This window comes from Panthera pardus, unplaced genomic scaffold (assembly GCF_024362965.1).
Source record: "Panthera pardus isolate Hobbes unplaced genomic scaffold, ASM2436296v1 HiC_scaffold_3, whole genome shotgun sequence".
Taxonomy (NCBI): Eukaryota; Metazoa; Chordata; class Mammalia; order Carnivora; family Felidae; genus Panthera; species Panthera pardus.
The window spans coordinates 60,229,931-60,250,886 of NW_026526876.1; the positions used below are offsets into that span (position 1 = coordinate 60,229,931).

Genomic DNA, 20,956 nt, shown 5'->3' on the forward strand with positions numbered 1-20,956 from the left:
TCCCAAGCAGGCTCCTCACCTTCGATGCAGAGCCCTACGCGGAGCTCAAACCCACAAACTGTGAGATCATGACCTGAGCCAAAGTCAAGGGTCGGAGCCTTCACCGACTGAGCCACCTAGGCGCCATTTAGCATATAGTTTTAAGGTTCATTCATGTTGTAGCATGAATTAGTACTTTGTTTCTTTTTATTGCCAAGTGCTGGCCCACTGTATGGATGTTTATTTCACCTGTTCACTTAGTTGATGGACATTTGCGTTTTCCCTTTTTGGGCAAGTGTGAATAGTGCTGCTAATAAACGTAGGTATACAAGTTTTCATGTAGATATCTGTTTCCATTTTTCCTGGGTCTATACCTAGAAATGGAACATACCTGGGTCATATGGTAACTCTGTACTTAATATTTAAAGGAACTGCCACACTGCTTTCCAAAGTCGCTGCACCATCATATGTTCCCACCAGCAATGTGTGAAGGTTCCAGTTGCTCTGCTGTTATCTGATTTTCTGCTGTAGCCACCTTGGTGGGTCTGAGGCAGTATCTGATTGTGATTTTGATTTACATTTCCTTGGTGGCTAATGATGTTGGGTGTCTTTTCATGGGCTTATTGGCCATGTGTACATCATCTTTGTAGAAATGTCCGTTCACTGCCTTTTCCTATAGTTTAATTATCTTATGTGGCTTTTTGTTATTGAGTTTTTATAGTTCCTTATTCTAGATAGAGGTCTATATTGGATAGATGATTTACAAAAAAAGTTAGGCTTTTTGGATTCTACTCTGAGATGAGAAGCCACAGGAAGGTTTTGAGCAGAGAAGTGATATAATTTGATTTAGACTTTTTACCTTTTGGGAATGAAAGTCTTGTGATGGATGAACATTTTGTGGGGACAGTTTCTTTTTCATTTCATTTATTCATTTTATTTTTTAAATATTTATTTATGTATTATTATTATTTTTTTTTAATTTACATCCAAGTTAGCATATAGTGCAACAATGATTTCAGGAGTAGATTCCTTAATGCCTCTTACCAATTTAGCCCATCCCCCCTCCCAAAAATGTTTATTTTTAAGACAGAGAGAGAGAGAAAAAACACTAGTGGGGGAGGGGCAGAGAGAGAGGGAGACGCAGACTCTGAAACAGTCTTCAGGCTCTGAGCTGTCAGCACAGAGCCTGATGCGGGGCTCAGATCTGGACAGTGAGATCATGACCTAGGCTGAAGAAGGACGCTTAACTGACTGAACCACTGAGGCCCCTCCATACCCCCCACCCCTGCCAAAATTTTATTTTTAAATAATCTCTACACTCAATGAGGGGCTCAAACCCACAACTCCAAGATCAAGAGTCACATGCTCTTACCGAGTGAGCCAGCCAGGTGCCCAGACTTAAACTTTTTTTTTTTTGGTTCTTTTTTTTTTTTCAACATATGAAATTTATTGTCAAATTGGTTTTCATACAACACCCAGTGCTCATTCCAAAAGGTGCCCTCCTCAATACCCATCACCCATCCCCCATCAACCCTCAGTTAGTTTTCAGTTTTTAAGAGTCTCTTATGCTTTGGCTCTCTCCCATTCTAACCTCTTTTTTTTTTTCTTCCCCTCCCCCATGGGTTTCTGTTAAGTTTCTCAGGATCCACATAAGAGTGAAAACATATGGTATCTGTCTTTCTCTGTATGGCTTATTTCACTTAGCATCACACTCTCCAGTTCCATCCACGTTGCTACAAAGGGCCATATTTCATTCTTTCTCATTGCCACGTAGTACTCCATTGTGTATATAAACCACAATTTCTTTATCCATTCATCAGTTGATGGACATTTAGGCTCTTTCCATAATTTGGCTATTGTTGAGAGTGTTGCTATAAACATTGGGGTACAAGTGCCCCTATGCATCAGTACTCCTGTATCCCTTGGGTAAATTCCTAGCAGTGCTACTGCTGGGTCATAGGGTAGGCCTATTTTTCAGACTTAAACTTTTTAAAGGAGCACTCTGGCTACTGTTGGGTTCAGGGTGGGGCAGGGAGGGGGCAAGAGTAGAAGGAGAGAAAGCAGTTAGGAAGCTATTGCAATAATCAAGCGAGGAATCAGGGCGCCTGGCTCAGTTGGTAGGGTCAACTCAGGGTCGTGAGTTCGAGCCCCACATTAGGCACAGAGTTTACTTAAAGAAAATAAAAATAAATAAATTAAAAAAAATCAGATGAGGAATAATGGTGGATTAGACCAGGCCGATGGTGAAGGAGGTGGTCAGAGGTGGTCTGATTTTGGAAGTAGAACCAACAGGATTTACGGATTGATTGGCTGTGAGGTGTGAAAGTAAGGAGAATCCAGGGTAGTTCCCAGCTTTTTGCCCTACAGAACTAGAAGGACAGAGTTTCCATTTGCTGAGATGGCAAAGACTTGGCTCCCTGAAGGGATGATCAGGAGGCTTTTTTGGTTTGGGATGCTTATTAGTCATCTAGGGGGAAACATTGAGAAGGAAGTTGGATATGTGAGTCTGGAAGTTTGGGGAGGGTCTGGAGCTGGAGTCCTCAGCACTGAGACTGTGTTGTTGTTGTTGTTTTTAATGTTTATTTATTTATTTTTGAGTGAGAAAGGGAAAGAGAAGCAGAGAGAGAGGGAGAGAGAATCCTAAACAGGCTTCACACTGTCAGCACAGAGCTGGATGCAGGGCTTGAACTCACGAACTGGGAGATCATGACGCGAGCTGAAACCAAGAGTCAGACACTTAACCGACTGAGCCACCCTGGCGCCCCAGCACTGAGACTGGTTTAACAATGGGACTGGCTGGGATCACCTGGGTAGGGAGTGTGGGGAGATGAGAAAAGAAGTCCAAGGACTGAAGTTTTTTGGTTTTGTTTTGGTTTCCTATCCAAAAAGAAAAAAAATGTGTTTACTGGGATAGTTTCCCACTCATCTTAATTCAGGGGGCTTTAGTGCTGCTTCTGTAGGGGGAGCACCCTCCTGTAAGTCTTGCTTGTCGTCCTGTAGGTGGGCAGTGGGGCGGCCAACCCACACCACCGTTTGTCCACGGCTAAAGACAGTGGTGATTTTGTAGCATCCTGGGCACGGCACGTCCATGAAGTGGGAGCTGGGGCTCTGCACCAGGGGGCTTCTTCTTGCGCTCCCTCTTCTCTTCCGGGGATGGGTGGAGGAGGTTCTTTGCAAGAACCATGTTCTTGGGGGGTGGGGGGGTTGTCACCACTGGAAAGGAGCGAGAGCAGAAATCCTACAACCGAGTAGTTTAGTACTTGTTGCTGAATGACAAGCCACCAAAAACTCAGTGTCTTAAAACATCAGGTTATTATTTCTCTCAGTCCTGTGGGTCGGGAATTGGGGAGGCCTTGGCTGCTGCGGTGTGCTCCATGTGTGCATCCGCCGGCTCACTCACCCTGCTGCACCGCTGGGTGAGAAGGCCCAGGAAGCCTTTGCTCATGTGTCTGGTGCCATGGCTGCAGGTAGCCTCTGTCTCTCCATGTGCTGGTTCCGCGTTCAGGAGGCTGGCTTGAGCTTCCCTGCAACATGGCAGCTGGCCTCCCCCAAGCACAGGTGGGTGCTGCTTGGCCTCTTAAACGCTAGGTCAGGAAATAACTTGTGTCAATCAAAGCACCTTGAGCAGCCAGCACTGATGCAAGGGAAGGGGATATAGACTCCCCCTCTTTCTGGGTATAATGGCGCGTGCGTACTGGGAGGGAAAGAATTGGTAAGGACCATCTTTGGAGATTATTTACCACACCGAGCCCTGAGACACTCCAATATTTAGAGGGCAGAAGGAAGAGACATTTCCAGCAAAGAATGTGAAGGAGTGGCCAACAAGGGCAGAAAAGGACAAGCTCTGAGCACTGTAGCCATGACCTGACTCCATTTCCTGTATGTAGGCCTTTTTATTAAAAAAAAAAAACAAAAAAAAAACTGCCCCTATTGCTCTTCTAGATGGACCAGAGCAATGCCAGCAGGTCTCCAGTGTGACTGCAGCCTGGGGCCAAGTGAAACATGGTGGGGCAGGTGAAGAGTATTAACTCTCCAAGTGAGAGTCAGGGATTTCTTCTCAGTCTTCAACGTAAAGCACTGAAAAAAGTTGTAGGTGCAAAAGGCACGAGGAGGAGAGGCAGCTGCAGAGTTAGGAGCAGCTGCTGTGATTTGGCCTCGAGGAGGGACTCATCCCTGGCTAGCAAAAGACGGTCTGTTTCCCAGTCCTCAGCCAGTTCAGTCTAAAACTGTCTAAAAACAGAATGAGTTGCTTTTGTTCTTTATTTCTTTCCCCAAAGGGAAATTGTTTAAGGTTTGTTTGTTTGTTTATTTATTTATTTATTTATTATGCGAGCAAGGGAGGGGCAGAGAGAGAGGGAGACAGAGAATTCCAAGCAGGCTCCACGCTCAGAGCAGAGCCCGATGTGGGGCTTGATCTCATAACCGTGAGATCACGACCTGAGCCAATATCAAGAGTGGGAAGTTTAACCGAGTGAACTATCTAGGCACTCCCAGAGGGAAAGTTTTTAAATTGTAGAGGTAATTCATTTTTATGTAAAAATTTTGGGTAATACAAAAGAATAAATATAAAGAAAGTGAAACTCAACATAATAAAATAGTAATACCCAGGACACATTAAAAAAAAAAACTGTACAAAGTTGGGGTGCCCAGGTGGCTCAGTTGGATGAGCGTCCAACTTCGGCTCAGGTCATGATCTCGCGGTTTGTGGGTTTGAGCCCCGTGTTTGTGGGGTTGAGCTGTGCTGACAGCTCAGAGCCTGGTGCCTGCTTCAGATTCTGTGGCTCCCTCTCTCTCTGCCCCTCCCCCACTCATTCTCTTTCTCTCTCAAAAATAAACGTTAAAAAATGATAATAATGATAAAAAACCTACAAAGCAAAAAGAAAAGGAGAACCCATTGGAAAAATAGGTAAAGAAAATAGACTGGCAGTTCACAGAAAAGGAAGCCAAAATGATCAATATAAGAGATGCTCAATCTCTCTGGCAGTCAGGGAAATGCAAGTTAAAGCCATAATAAGATATACTACACACTCACCAGAATGGCTGGCGTTAAAAGGGCTGACCACCCCATGCCCTGGAAAGGATGTGGAGGAACCAGAACTCCCATACACTCCTGGTGGGACTGTGAAATGATACAGCCACTTGGGAAAACCATTTGGCAGTTTTTTTGTGGGTTTTTTTTGGTAAGGTTTATTTATTTTTGAGACAGACAGAGCACAAGTGGGGGAGGGACAGAGAGAGAAGGAGACACAGAATCCGAAGCAGGCTCCAGGCTCTGAGCGGTCAGCACAGAGCCCGACGTGGGGCTCGAACCCACAAACCACAAGATCATGACCTGAACCGAAGTCGGATGTTTAACCGACTGAGCCACCCAGATGCCCCCATTTGGCAATTTTTAATGAAGGTAGATACACACATAAGCATATAACCCACCCATTCCACTCCTAGGTATTCAATGAAGAGGAACAAAAACATACGTCCGTAAAAAATATTTGTACGCAAATATTCGTAGATGCTTTATGCATTAAAAAAATCACCAAAACGTGGAACGAACCCAAATGTCCATCCACAGCTGAATGAACAAATTATAATATATCCATAGACTGAATATCACTGGGCAATAAGAAGAGACAAACTGTGGACAAATGCAACAATGTAGATGAATCTAAGATAAATTATTCTGAGCAAAAGAAACCTTATGCAAGGGTGTGCACTATATAATTTCATTATAAGAAGTTGTGGAACAGGTGAAATCACTTTGTGTCGATAGAAAGGGGTATGTGATTGCCTGGGGTTGAGGTAGGGTGGGAATTGACTGCCAAGGGAGATGCGGGAAGTCTTAGGGTGATAATGATGTTCTATATTTGACTGTGGTGGTGCTAATGTGGGTATATCCATTTGTCAAAAATCAAGCTGTATTCTTAAAATGAGTGCCATTTATTATTTATAAATTCTACCCCAGTGTAGTTGATTAAATGAAAATTAGCAATGATATCCAATTTCATATCCATCATATTGGCAAAAAATTTAAATCTGCCAGTCAAATGTTGGTGGGGATATAGGGAAAGGAGCACTCCTCTGTTATTGAGTGTGTTATTCATTTCTATTATTCCGGATTCTATATTGAAGTAAATATTGGTACAACCACTGTGGAGAGCCGGTGAGCAGGATAATTTGGCAGTTTCCAGTAGGTCAAAGATGTATGCACTTGTGATCTACAGTTCCGTTCCTAAATATATACTGCGACCTAGAGAAACTCTCACATATGTGTGCCAGGGACGCAAGCTGACTGCAACATCACTAATGATTGCAAAAAATCAGAAATAATATCTGTGAACAGGAAAATAGACTGGTAACTCTTGGTGTGGTCATTCACAAGAGCAAACTAGGTGGGTATATCTCAACATGAATAGAACTCAAAAATATAATGTTGAGTGACTAAAGCAAGACCTAGAATGATACATATAGTATGATACCATTTATGTACCTTAAAACCACAGAAAACAATACTATGTAATGTTCACAGATATGTAGATGTGTGTAAAAGTGTAAAAAGCATAGCTAGTGGCACCTGGGTGACTCAGTCAGTTGAGTCTGACTTCAGCCCAGGTCATCATGATCTCATAGCATAAGTTCAAGCCCTGCATCAGGCTTTGTGCTGACAGCTCAGAGCCTGGAGCCTGCTTTGGATTCTGTGGCTCCCTCTCTCTCTGCCCCTCCCCCACTTGCTCTCTCTCTCTCTCTCTCTCTCTCTCCCTCAAAAATAAATAAACATTAAAAAATTACAAAATAAATAAAAATAAAAAGTGAGCTAGAAGAATAAACATCAGGCTCATGACAGTGATTGCCTGGGGGGAATACAGGAGAATGGGATAGAGTGAATAGTGGTGAAAGGGATTTTTGCCTTTATTCATAATATCATATTTCTTTTAGAAAAGGGAAGAATATTCACAAAATTAGATACTCTTTTTTGTGTTTTTAGTATTTCAAGTAGTAAATATTAAAAAAAAAAAAAAATCTTCCAGGGGTGCCTGGGTGGCTCAGTTGGTTAAGCATCTGACTCTTGGTTTTGGCTCAGGTCATGGTCTCACGGCTTTGTTAGTTCGAGCCCCACATTAGGCTCTGTGCTAGCCAGTGCAGAGCCTGCTTGGGATTCTCTTTCTCACCCTCTCTCTCTGCCCCTTCCCAATTTGATACTGTCTCTGTCTCTCTCAAAATAAATAAGCTTTAAAAAAAAAAAAAAGGAAAGTCTTCCAATAGTCTTTTAAGAAAACCATTGTTAAGAGTGTTGGTGTAGGGGCGCCTGGGTGGCTCAGTCGGTTAAGCGTCTGACTTCAGCTCAGGTCACGATCTCACGGTCCGTGAGTTCGAGCCCCGCGTCGGGGTCTGGGCTGATGATGGCCCAGAGCCTGGAGCCTGCTTCCGATTCTGTGTCTCCCTCTCTCTCTGACCCTCCCCCATTCATGCTCTGTCTCTCTCTGTCTCAAAAATAAATAAACGTTAAAAAAAAAAAAAAGAGTGTTGGTGTAAACATGTCTGTATTTTTATGCATGTTCAAATTTATATATATATATATATATATATATATATATATAGAATGTATATATACTTTTGTGTGTATGTGTGTATAATTTCTTATATTAGTAGGTTCCTACTATACATCCTGTTTTCTGGGACTTGGTGTTTCTCACCCATGGATATCATGGATGTTTCTTCATATAAGTAATATTGATCTAAATTATCCTATAAAAATTCGGTGGTATTTCACTGTATGAATGTACCATGATTTATTTATTTAACCCATTATCCCTCATGTATATTTAAATTCTTTTGACATTTATTTATTTTTGAGAGGCAGAGAGAGACAGAGCATGAGGACGGGAGGGGGAGAGAGAGGGGGAGACACAGAATCAGAAGCAGCCTCCAGGCTCTGAGCCATCAGCCCAGAGCCCGACGCGGGGCTCGAACCCACAGACTGGGAGATCATGACCTGAGCCAAAGTCGGACGCTGAACCGACCGAGCCACCCAGGCCCCCCATCCCTCATGTATATTTAAATAACAGGTTTTCTTCTTCTTCTTCTACTGCCACCACCGTTATTACTATTCTAAAAAACACAGCAGCAAACATCTTTTGAGACACATGTTTGCATTGTGATGCAATTACTACCTTGGGATAGATTCTTAGATGTGAAGCTGTGACTCAAGGCAAAATACTGAACCTTTTAATAAATATGACCAAATTTCCCTCTAGAGAAGATTATCCAACAGAACATTGTTCAGTGATGGAAATGTCCTATGTCTGCCCCGTCCAATACCCTAGCCGCTAGCCACACGTGGCTACTTGAGCACTTGAAATGACTAGGCATAAGGAACTGAAGTTTTATTTTTATTTAATCTTAATTTAAATAGTCACATGTGGTTAATGGCTGGCACAGGTCTAGAGGGTTTGTATCATTTTCTTTTTTCTTTTGTTAAATGTTTGTTTTCACGCGCGAGAGAGACAGATTGCAAGCAGGGGAGGGGCAGAGAGAAAGGGAGACATAGAATCTGAAGCAGGCTCCAGGCTCCACACTGTCAGCACAGAGTCTGACGCGGGACTTGAAGTCATGAACTGCCAGATCATGAGCTGAGCCGAAGTCGGGTGCTTAACCGACTGAGCCACCCTAGGCGCCCCTGTGTCATTTTCCTCTCTCATCAGTTACAAACGAAAGTATTCTTTTCCTTTCCTTGCTTAGTATCAGTTAGTGCTTAACCTGTGTTCCAGACCCCTGCCAACAGAGTGGAGCATGGGAGGGAGTGCCCCAAGGCCCCACACCTGCCTTCATCTGTATATCTGTTTTATTGGTTTGGCTTCTATAGAGGAACTGCTTCAGAAAAAAATCTGTGGCTAAAAAGTTTGACAAGTCCTAAGTTTAGGTCTGTCTAAGCCCCTTTCCAGCTCGGCGAAGCCAATCTGATTGAGTAGGAATGGTGGGATGACCTAAATGCAGGGAGCAGTAGAACCTCTGTGCATCTTGATATTAGAGCAAGAACATTTAGAAGCCCTGAAAAGTTACAGATTGGTTATCTGTTGGCATTAAGGCCTTGGTGAAGGTGGTGAGATGTCACCTGCTTCCTCTCTTTCAGGGTAAAGGCCCCAAAGCTGTCATCAGCATCAGAGACTTGAATGCCACCTTTGAAACAGAGAAGATAGGGAACCCCCACGGGCTGCAGATCACCTACAGGAGAGAGGGCCACATCAGGAACCTGTTCGTGTACCACGAAAGTGGGAAGGTGAGCCGAGCCGTGTGGCTACCCCAGCCTCCCGCCTGCACCCCAGGACTCTGCAGGCCCTCCCCGCAGCTCCCTTGTTCAGCTGCTCTTGAGATTTGCTGCCCCAGTTGGCCTTCGTCTGTTGTCACCTTCCGGTCTGAGATGGCTGTGTGAGGAAGGCAGAGCAAGATTAGGGAGAGACACCCGACAGGTACCGTGGGTATGTCTGGACAGTACACAGCCATTCAGGGGAGTCCAGTTGGTAGGAGGGACTATGCCCAGGGACGGCCAATCCAGATAAGGCAGGGAGTCTGAACACAGCAGGAGTGGATGGAAGACCAGGTGGCAGTGAATGCAGAGGCCTTGCTTCTCAGCAGGTGGTCCTGTGATCCTGTACTAACAGCATTAGCATCACCTGGGAGCTTGTTAGACCGGAGTCTCAGGCCCACCTGAACCTACTAAATTAGAAATTGCATTTTAACAGGCTCTCTAGGTGATCCTTAAACACATTAAAGTTTAAGAAAGCAGGGGCGCCCGGGTGGCTCAGTCAGTTAAGCAGCTGAGCCTTGACTTCAGCTCAGGTCATGATCTCACAGTTCGTGGGATCCACCCCTGCCCTGGGATTCTCTCTCCCTCTCTCTCTCAAGATAAATCAACATTTTTAAAAAATCGGCTTCTATCAGAGAAGAGCAAGTCAATAGTACAGGTCCAAGAGGATAAGCCGGGTCACAATGAGCAGAGTCATGTGACTTGGGAGTCATGTGCTAAGTGGAGGTGGGGGTAAAGGTGAGGTCTGACATTTTGTGAGTACCTGTTAATTCTGTGCCAGGCACTGTTCTCGGTTATCACTATACATCATTTATGTCTTCATTTTTTTTTTTTCTTAAGTAGCCTCCACACCCAACGTGAAGCTTGAACTCACAACCCCGAGATCAAGAGTCACATGCTGTACTGCCTGAACCAGGCAGGCACCCCCACAATACAGCATTTTTTTCTTTCTTTTTTAAAAATTTTTAAATGTTTATTTGTTTTTGAGAGAGGGAGAGAGAGAGAGAGAGAGAGCGAGCAAGCATGAGTGGGGGAGGGACAGAGAGACACAGAATCTGAAGCAGACTCCAGGCTCTCTGAGCTGTCAGCACAGAGCCCGACGCGGGGCTCGAACTCACGAACCCTGAGATCATGACCTGAGCTGAAGTCGGACGCCCAACCGACTGAGCCACCCAGGCACCCCGTGCAATACATCATTTCTTAATCCTCAAAACAATCCTGGAAATGTTTTAACCCTATGTCCCTGAGGCATGGGCACATTAACCCAGACTATGGTTCTTGGGTCCCGCAGTCCATTTTACCACTCTACGTGGCCCTGCTGGAAGGAGACTCCTTGGCAGCAGGAGCCAGAAACCTGACCCAGGGGCTAGATCTTCCCAAGCGGCACTAGCACTGGGACGCTGTCTTCACGCTTTGGGCAGAGTTCCCAGTGGCGTAGTGTGAGGAACGGGGGTTCGGAATCAGAAACTGGAGCCCTGGGTCCTCCGCTCTGGGCTGTGTTACTGGGGCACATCCCTTCCCCTCCTCCATCTGCGTTTATAGATCAGAACACCCGCCTCCCCGAGGGGTTTTGAGGGTTGAGTGACCATGAACCATGAATGTGAAAGCATTTCAGTACGGTGAAATGCATTTCAAACATTAACCGCTGCTAATGATTTATTGGCACATGATGGTAACAGTTGTAAAAGGTTAAGAATCTTACGGGCAATTTCACATCTCTGTCACTTATTCATTCATGAATTCACTCTTTCCTTGAATGCTTATTGGGTCTTTGCAGTATACAAAGCACTGCTGTAGGTTTAGAGAGTGTGGTAGTGAACAGGGCAGAGCCGTGGGCAGGCCTCAAGGATCTCAGTCTGGGGAGGGAGTCAGATGAGGAAAGAGGCACCTGCTGATACCGTGTTGATGGGCTGTCAGTCATGCTGCGGTCACACAGGAAGCACATAAGTGGCCTAGTCTTGGGGGCGGGGCAGTCAAAAGGCATTCCAGAGGAAAGAGTTTCTATTTAAAAATTATGTGAATATGTTGAAAAAGAGGACACTCAAATCAGCTTAAAGGGAGCATGAATGGGAAATATACAAGGGTGTTTATTTTAAGGGCAACAAATCTGGCTGGGCCTCCTGAGAGATTAGAGTCAGGAACTGTGGTATGTGTGTGAAAGAGAGAGAGAGAGAGCCAGAGAGAGCAGTGAGCCCTCTTAACAGGAGCACATTGTTCTATGACACCTGAGGTGCAAGTAAACATAGTACTTATTTTTTTTTAATTTTTTTTTTATTAACTTTTAAAATTTATTTTTGAGACAGAGAGAGACAGAGCATGAAGAGGGGAGGGGCAGAGAGAGAGGGAGACACAGAATCAGAAACAGGCTGCAGGCTCTGAGCGGTCAGCACAGAGCCCGACGCGGGGCTCGAACTCACGGACTATGAGATCATGACCTGAGCCGAAGTCGGACACTTAACCGACTGAGCCACCCAGGCGCCCCAAACATAGTACTTATTTATTTCTCTAAATTCAAGGACCCCCAGGGGCACCTGGCTGGTTCAGTTGGTTGAGTGTCCTACTTTATTTTTTTATTTTTATTATTTTTTTAAACGTTTATTTATTTTTGAGACAGAGAGAGACAGAGCATGAACAGGGGAGGGGCAGAGAGAGAGGGAGACACAGAATCTGAAACAGGCTGCAGGCTCTGAGCGGTCAGCACAGAGCCTGACGCGGGGCTCGAACTCACGGGCTGTGAGATCATGACCTGAGCCCAAGTCGGACGCTTAACCGACCGAGCCACCCAGGCACCCCGAGTGTCCTACTTTAGCTCAGGTCATGATCTCCCAGTTCATGAGTTCCAGCGCCTCACTGGGCTCTGTGCTGACAGCATGGGGCTGGCCTCTGATCCTCTGTCTCCCCCTTGGCCTCTACCCCTTCCCTGCTTGCACTCTCTCTCGCTCAAAAATAAAAATAAATAATAAACATTTAAATTCAAGGACCCCCATTCCCCAAAGTGGCAAGAAATCTAATATCAACCCCCTTTCTTGACTTCCTCCCTTGGTTTTACCAGAATCTTGGGACTGGGAGACGTGGAGGAGAGCCCTGGTTCTTGGTCCATGGTGGGCTCTCTGCTGTTGCCCTACGTCCACAATGGATGCCAGGGGCCACCCCTCTGTGCCAATCACTATACGAGGGCTTTTGCTGAGGTGCCCAAGGTCTCTGATACTTACAGTTTCTGGCCCCTCCCATTTGCCCAGTGGTAGAGCATCTGACAGCTTGGGTCTGGCCATTCTCTTCCCTTCAGTGGCCCAGCCTCTCTGTTAGAGAGGCATAAATAGAAGCTGCAAACTCATGCCTGCAGGAGCCAGGTAGGTAGTTGAAAAGTGAAGTGGATGGGGCACCTGGGTGGCTCAGTCCATTAAGCATCCAAGTCTTGATTTCAGCTCAGGTCGTGATTTCATGGTTTGTGAGATGGAGCCCCTCGTCAGGCTCTGTGCTGACAGCATGGAGCCTGCTTGGGATTCTCTCTCTCTCTCCCCCTCTCTCGCGGCCCCTCCCCTGCTCGCACACTCACTCTTTGTCTCAAAATAAACAAATAAACTTAAAAAAAAAAAAGTGAAGATGGCTAGAAGGCTATAAAGCAGGAAAACCTGTATAGAGGATTGAAACAAACATAACTTCAGGAACCAAACACGTATGCAGGTTGGATTTGGCCCCATGGTCTCCAGTTAGTGACCAAAGTGAAGGTCTGGGTGAGTCTTTTCTGGAATGGCTCCATTCCTTTGGTGTCTGGGAGCTGAGAAGTTTATTAATTCCCAGGCCAAGAGAGCTCTGAACGCTGGAATACTAGGCCAGTGTGCTTGGCTGGCAAGAGAGAAATGGTAATTATGTTGCATTCCTGGGAAACCATAGTCAAATGAATTTCTCAATCACCGTATTACATCAAGGTGTAGCACTGCAGCTATTTGAACAATCTTTCGGCTCCCCCATTCCAAATTCTTGGGAGAAGGAACCTGGTAAGCCCAATTTAGCCTCTACATTGGCCCAGCCCTGGCCCAGTTGCTGTGGCCAAGAAGGGAAGGCTCTTAGCTGCAAATGTGGCTGCAATTGTGGGTGAGTGGTGAGTGGGTGAGAATGGGTGGGGTGGTTCTCACAGAAGCAGGGCTTGGACTGGGCAGAAACCCATTACAACAACTAAACTAAACTTGGGGATGAGTAGAAGCTCTGTGTGGGGGGAGGGAGGAGGGGTGGGCCGGGCAGAATGTGCGAGGAGGACGAACAACATGATTGGGAGGGTTGCAAATGGTTTTGTATAGAGAGAGCTCAGAGGGCAAAGTAGTCATACTTAGATTTTTCTCCTGAGGGTGGCAGAGAGGGCTCTAAGCTAGACACGGTTGCATTGTCAATGAGAAAATTGCTCTGAAAAAAAAAAAAAAATCACTCTGGCTGTTGTGGGGGGGGGGGGGGGGACCCACTGCAAAGCAGCAAAGCCAAGGCAGAGCCTGCTAGACAGGTGGTTCACCAGGTGAGCGACGATGGTGGCTCACACTCGAGGATGCATTCCCCCAGTGTGATACAAGTCCAAGCCGGCTTGGGCCCAAGTTACACCCCAGGTGATGAGCATTGCTACCGGAGGAGAATCCCCAGGTGCACCTGCCCCCACTTGGGAGCCGATCGACATCTGAGGACACTTGCTCCTCCAATTGCGTCCCACTGGCCAGCATGACATCACCAGAAAGCTTGTTAGGAATGCAGGATCTCAGGCCCCCTCCCCCCCCCCCCCCAAACCCACTGGATCCAAATCTGCACTTTAAAGAGACCCTCAGGTGATTCTTATGCATATTAAGCCAATGCTGAACTCTAGTGCAGTTCACCTTCCTCCTCCCCCGGGCTCTGGATGTCTCCAAGTCCGAGGGTTCCCACCTGCTGGGGGGCGGGGAGCGCCTGGGCTCTGTGATCAGCACACTGGCCGCTGAGCAGAACTGAGGGGTGTGTGCATGTGCTGAACCTGAAGACCCAGCCAGCTTCCTGCCAGCGGACTCAGCCCCCCTCCCCCACTCCATCTCACAGGCTGATGTCCTCATTTTTCTCCGCAGGAGATAGTGGACTGGTTCAATGCCCTCCGTGCAGCCCGTCTGCAGTATCTAAAAACGGCCTTTCCTGAGCTCCCAGAGTCTGAGGTGAGCTAAATGTGGACCCCAGCCTCTGAGTCTCTTCCCTGCCACCTCTTTTCCTTGTCTGCTGACCCCCAAAATACTCAGAGGCTAGACTAGCTTTGTTTGTGGACAGGACCTCGAGATTTGGGGGTGGATACCTCAGAGGGAAACCAAAGACCCTTTCTTCAGGGGGTTATGGCCTCACACATGGCAAGGCAGCCTCCAAAATGCAGGTGAGACTCTCTCTTAGGGATGCATAGCCACTGTCCCTAGTGTCAAGGGGCTTGGGATTGGGGCATCTCTTTCTGACCCCTCCTCCCACTGAAATGTGCAAATATCCTTAATGTGCTGCTTTCAAAGTGCTTTTCAGCACCTTTTATCTTGTATTCCCTCGTATCCAGTAATCCCTTGTAGCAGCCAGTCAGATGGGGTAATCATTCCCATTTTATTGGTGAGAAACTGGGTCCCAAGAAGGTCAAGTGAATACCCAAAGGTGCTCTTCCCATTCGAGTGTCCTCCCTTTGCCCTTTTGTGTTCTGGTCTCGAGAAGGTGATGGGATCTTCTCCATTACAGTTCTGACAGGAACAGTCTTCCTTCTGTGGCCAAGGTAACGGTGACCCTGAGAACTTCATTTTGGTTGTCCTCAGACATGTAGGGCATCTGTCTGCATCTCTCAGGTGTGTGGGGCAGAGGATGCTGCCTCGAGCCAGGAGGCTTGGGTTCTCAAGGATGCCCTGTCACTAACTCGCTCTTTGACAGCTGCTGGTTATGGCACTTCTCCAAGTATCAGTTCCCACATCTGTAAGACGGTGGTTGGTCTGGGTCATCTTCAGGGTTCCTTCCAGCTCTGAGGTGGAAGCTATGGGCTGGTGTCTGCTTTAGGCCCTGCTCTTAGAGGATTTTATAAGTGATGGGGGTGGAGATGCCATATTAATCCTGGAACTTTTTTTTTTTTTTTTTGAGAGAGAGAGAGAGAGAGATGGAGAGAGAGACGGAGAGAGACAAAGAGAGAGAGGGAGAGAGAGAAAATCCCAAGCAGGCTCTGCGCTGTCAGCACAGAGCCTGATGTGGGACTCGAACTCACAAATAATGAGATCATGACCTGAGCCGAAATCAAGAGTCGGATGCACGACCAACTTAGCCACCCAGGTGCCCCCCCCCCCCCAACCCAGTATTTTCTTATTCCAAACTGTTAGACCCTCCTTGAAAGCTTAGATTCTCCTTAATTCTACGGTTTTCAGGGAGCTAAGTTTTGGAAATGGGTGTCCACTCCAGGCTTGGTGATGCACCGAGATCACAACTCCCTGGGAGCGATTCCAGCCAAGGGTCAAGACCTTCCGGGTCTGCAGAGTCAGCACCCAGCATGGGTGAATGCACGCTCTGCGAGGAAGGCGTTGTGGGTGCTGCCTGCTGACTGGAGATCTTGGAGGACAAAGTGCAGACTCTCAGCCTGAGTCATTGGGCTGACTCTCCAACTTTGCTGACCCCTGCAGAGGAAATTGGTCTTTGGCCAACTCCTCAATGTCCTCTTGCCTCCCCTCACGCACTGTTGATCTCCGCCGCCCCCCCCCCCCCCCCCCCCATCTCTCTGCTGCCTTAACTCCTGCTGTGCCCAGGTATGTGTGAGGTTCTGGACAACTGCCTGGACCTGCCTCAAGCTTAGGGATGCAGAGGTCAGACAGCTGAGAGTTCCAGTGTGGAACGTGGTCCTAGACTAAGAAACGTGTGGCCTCTGAAGTCAGAGAAGCTGATGTGTTACCTGGGACACATCACCTCACCTCTCTGAGCCTCGGGTTGCTCCTCTGTCACCATGGGGACAGCACCTACTTTCCAGGGCTGTTGTGAGAATCGAGTGAGCCAAGGCTTCTGAGGTACAGCAAGCAGCACTCCATCCATGTGATCTGCCTTCTTCTGGTTGTTTCCCTAGGCCTAGCCCAGCCTTGCCCTGGCTCAGGTTCAGACTATTAAGCAGCCTGGGACTCTTTTTTCCAAATGAAGGAACTAAGGCCTGTATAATGTATTTTAGGGAAAGGGGAGTTTATTTTCTTCACAATTTTCTTCCTTTCAGACTTCCCAGACTTTACTTCCCCTTTGTCCCGTCCTGGGCTCTGGAGCTCTGGAGAACCCCCTCTGCCCTCAGAAGCCTGGGCTGTCATTGGAAGCTCTAGGCTTGCCAGTTTGACCCCCTAGGGTATAGGGGGCCAGCGTTAATTCCTGGAAACCTCTCTGAGCATAGGTTGGCAAGCCAGAAGGGCTCCTGGAGATCACACAATCCAGTCTCCTTATTACTCAGGGGACATGGGCCCAGAGAGGGATAAGGTCTTACCAAGGTCATACACCTTGTCAAGGTCAGAACTGCAGCTAGATCCCAGGTCCCCCTGCTCCTAGTCCAGAACTTTCTCTGCTTGCCTACTCTGCTACCATCTCCTGTGGGCCTGCGTCAGAATCCCCAGTAAGGACCAGGTCTTGGCCGGGGGCCTGGCCAGAGGGCTCTGGCATGTTTATGCTCAGTGTCATGGTGAAATGGCGGGAGAACCACGAGTGTCTGTCTAGCATCTGGCAGCCCTAGGTGTGAATCCCAGCTTTCTGTCCTACCAGCAGCCTGACTCAGGGAAAATCCCCAACCACGTCTCTGGGGCCTGGTGTGTTCAGATGTCCAGCGAAGATAAAAATATCCACCTCGCGGGGCGCCTGGGTGGCTTAGTCGGTTAAGCCTCCGACTTCGGCTCAGGTCATGATCTCGCGGTTCATGAGTTCGAGCCCCGCGTCGGGCTCTGGGCTGACAGCTTAGAGCCTGGAGCCTGCTTCTGTGTGTGTGTCTCTCTCTGTCCCTCCCCTGCTCGTACTCTGTCTCTCAAAATAAATAAAACATTTAAAAAATTAAAAAAACAACAACAACACCTCACTCGGTGGTTGAGAAGGGCACCCAGAGCCTGACACAGAGTAGACCCTCAGAATATGCCCCCTGATGACACCAGGAGGGTCTCCTCAGAGCCTCGCCAATGTCTACCTCTTGGGGATACTGAAGGAATCCTTAGATAAGTCCTTAAACCAAGATTCGGCTCTGCCGGTAAGCTCTGCAAACATCTGATGACAGAGATGCTGTCGTCTGCCTCTGGTGAAATGTTAATATTGCACCCATCCCACGTTCCAAATATAGCCCCGTGAACCACCAGCACACATCCTTCCCCATTCCAAACTTCCCCTTTGTTGGGGAGCCTTGAGCCCCTGGCATGTGAGTCAGGGGTTCAGTGTATGTCTCTCTTCCCCCAGCTCGTGCCCCTCATCACCAGGAACTACCTCAAACAAGGCTTCATGGAAAAGACGGGCCCAAAGGTACATTTCACCACTCTCTGTGGGACTCACAGGGCCCTGGTTCCAGTAGGCAGTAGGGCAGGATTTGGGAAGTAGGAAAGTGGGGACCTAGGGGGGTGGGAAGAGGAAGGGAAGTAACCCAGTGTTTGTGAGTTCTTGGGGCCAAAGACCAAGTGGAGACTGGTGAGCTGGTATGTGGTCCAGCATCATGCTGGTGCATCTCCCGACCCGTGGGCATCCCCTCCTTTATCAGCATCACCGGCGGCTTCTTTCTCCTTGGCTCCATCTAATTGAGCCGACTCCTGGGAGAGCAGAGCTGAAGAGGGGCTCTTTGGGGGACAGCTTTTGCACTTGCCAGAACCCTTGTGTGCTTGGTGGTGGGGACCTACCGGGACCGTCCAAGTGAGACAGGGGCTTGTGATTGGTCTGAGAAAACACACCTCTGCACACACAGGGACACACCCCTCCCCAGCACACACACCCTCCCTCCAACTCAGCCCCTACTCTTTCACTGAACCTGCCCCAACCCCCAGTGTTGCTCATCTGCACTCATCTGTGAAGGAAGGGAAGCCTGGCCGCTCCTGGACCTCCCTTGGAGGCCTGTGGTGAGGGTATCTAAGCCCCCGCCTGGGTGCTGAGAAGGGTGAGGCTCCAAGCCAGGAGTCTGGCTGGTGAGGGTCCTGGTGGTTGGAAGGGGAGGAAGGGGGGAAGGGAGGAGGAGAAGGGAAAGCAGAGGGAGCCCCCCTAAAACAAAACAAAACAAAACAAGACAAAACAAACTCCCAAAGCAGCAGCAACTCAATGATTTTTGATTTTTTAAAGGTGTACTATGTTGACCAGATGGTTGTCAAGACTGCGGTGGAAGGGGTTAGGCAATCAGTGTGAAAGAAAGCCCCTGGGCAGCTTAACAAGGACTGGAAGGGTTGCACATTGTGTTTTCTGCCTTCACCAGCCAATGGCACAGCCAGTCCGCGGTGATTCTTGCCGGGGGCTTTCTTTCCCCTGACCTCGGTTGCAATTCCGCCAAGGCCAGCGCTTTCAGCATTGCTGAGCAGTGACTACTTCTGATTTCCCCAGCTTCCTTTTTCTGAGACTTCTTGTCCACAACCTGAGAAGGAGGAGGGCGCCTCTTCCTACCCACAGCAGCACCCAGAGTCACGGGGCGCAGCTGGCAGGGGGTGAGAGGGTGGGCAGAGCCTTCAGGGAGGAGCCCTGGGGTGTCTGAGGGGGAGGGGACTGGCCAGCTCCCGAGGTGTAGCCCAGGCCGGCTCTCTGACCTCTTTGCTCCCCCCACTCGGCTGACCCTGGTATGAGGTTCCCTCTTTTGCAGCAGAGAGAACCTTTCAAGAAAAGGTGGTTTGCCCTGGATCCCCAGGAGCGGAGGCTGCTCTATTACAAGAACCCACTGGTAAGAGCCACTGCCGGCCCCTCTCCAATGCACCCCCAAGCAGAGGAGGGGTCAGTACTAGCTGGGGACCGTGGGGGAAGCTACAGGGCTGGAGAAGCCTAGCAAGGGACACACCTCCACCTTTGCTTGCCTCCAAGTCATCTCCCGGGCGTGGAGCTATTCTCTCGCGCCTTACTGGAAGTCGTGTATCCTAAATGCTGCCAATGCAGCTAAATAGGTCATTTCTCGTCCTCCAGTTTCCAGTGCTCACTTGTCACCAGGAGGCTAGTGGTTAGGACTGTGGGCTTTAGAACTTTCAGCCCTGCCACTTAGTGGTATGCCTTGGGCAGAGCACTTAAATCTCTGTGCCTCAGTTTCTTCCTCAGAGGTTGCCATGAGGATTATATGAGTTACTTAAGGTAAACCGCTTGAAATCTTGGGGCATATAAGGTGCCCATAAATGTCAAGTATTATTTTAACAGATCACATGTGTGATTTATGTTTTTTTTACCCTTTCACATTCTGGGTCCCACCAAACAGAATCCCCAGCAGAGACCTCTGCCATGCACATAAAACACCTCTTTCTAAAATAGAGCTGGGGGGATGGCAGGGCTGCAGGTGTCCCTCTGCCCCAGGTGTGGCCTCTGATGACCACACGTCTTCTATTTCCAGGATGCCTTTGAACAGGGCCAGGTTTTTCTTGGGAGCAACGAGCAGGGGTATGATGTATATGAAGACCTGCCCAAGGGTATCCGAGGGAACCGCTGGAAAGCTGGCCTCACCATCATCACCCCTGAGCGGAGGTTCGTCTTCACCTGCCCCAGCGAGAAGGAGCAGCGGGAATGGCTGGAGAGCTTTCAGGATGTCCTCTCCCGCCCCCTGACGCCCCTCAACCTCCTCGGTAAGACACACGCACGGCCTGGGGTTGGTCCTTTTGGCCAAAGGCAGAAAGGGGCCTCGTGGGGTTCAGCCGTGAGTCCTGAAGCCGAGGTCATGGCTTTTCCCATTTTCTTCTCTTCCCGCCAAAGAAAAGTACAGACAGTGCACATTATTATCAGAAAGCCCTCTCCGTCTGTGCAAAGTTCCTCTGTGGGGAGCCCTATCCCAGAACCGCTGTGTCCAGGAACCAGCAGCTTCTCTCTCTGTCCACCCTCCCCCACCCCTCCCAGTCCCTCTCCTCCTGAGAAAACCCTGGCCTATTATTATTAGCTAAGGTCACACCCACTGGGCAGCCCCCTCCCCCAGTCTTGGGTTCCTCCCTACCCACAGAGGGAAGGCTATTTTTAGCACCCTTCTTTTCTCTGGATCCTCCCTTCTGTCTGCTTCTCTCCTCCTCCCCTTCACCCCAGATGTGTTAGAAGTAGGTTTCTTTGTGGCTGACAGCTCTGTGAAAAACGGGAAGACATTCTGAGTTAGGGCAGGAAACTTCTGGCCCAGGGCCTAGTTTGGGGGCACCAGGGAGAACTTCTGTGTTTGGAAAAGTACAGAGTGAGTGAGTGGGTGACCCCACACGAGCGCTTAGGAGAAACCCTTGTGCCCTTTGAATCTGACCAGTATAAAACACACACTCTTTTCACTTTCCAAAATCTTTTTTTTTTATGTTTATTTTTTATTTTTGAGAGGGAGACAGAGACAGAGGCAGAGAGCACACACAAGCAGGGGAGGGGCAGAGAGTGAGAAAGGGAGACACGGAACCTGAAGCAGGCTCCAGGCTCTGAGCTGTCAGCACAGAGCCTGATGCGGGGCTCGAACCCACGGATTGTGAGTTCATGACCTGAGCCAAAGTCTGGCGCTTAACCGGCTAAGCCACCCGGGCGCCCCTTCACTTTCCAAAATCT

General features: G+C 48.4%; 1 protein-coding gene across 3 annotated transcripts in view; it reads left to right on the forward strand.

Moving 5' to 3' along the window:
* ADAP2 (ArfGAP with dual PH domains 2) overlaps positions 1 to 20,956 on the forward strand; it is a 43,503-nt gene that overhangs the window by 8,645 nt on the left and 13,902 nt on the right. For all 3 annotated transcript variants that reach the window (XM_019423879.2, XM_019423883.2, XM_019423880.2), the window contains exons 6-10: positions 9,104 to 9,250; positions 14,356 to 14,439; positions 17,690 to 17,752; positions 19,062 to 19,139; positions 19,791 to 20,019. In XM_019423879.2, coding sequence (XP_019279424.1) covers positions 9,104 to 9,250; positions 14,356 to 14,439; positions 17,690 to 17,752; positions 19,062 to 19,139; positions 19,791 to 20,019 — 601 coding nt within the window. The remainder of the gene's footprint in view (positions 1 to 9,103; positions 9,251 to 14,355; positions 14,440 to 17,689; positions 17,753 to 19,061; positions 19,140 to 19,790; positions 20,020 to 20,956) is intronic.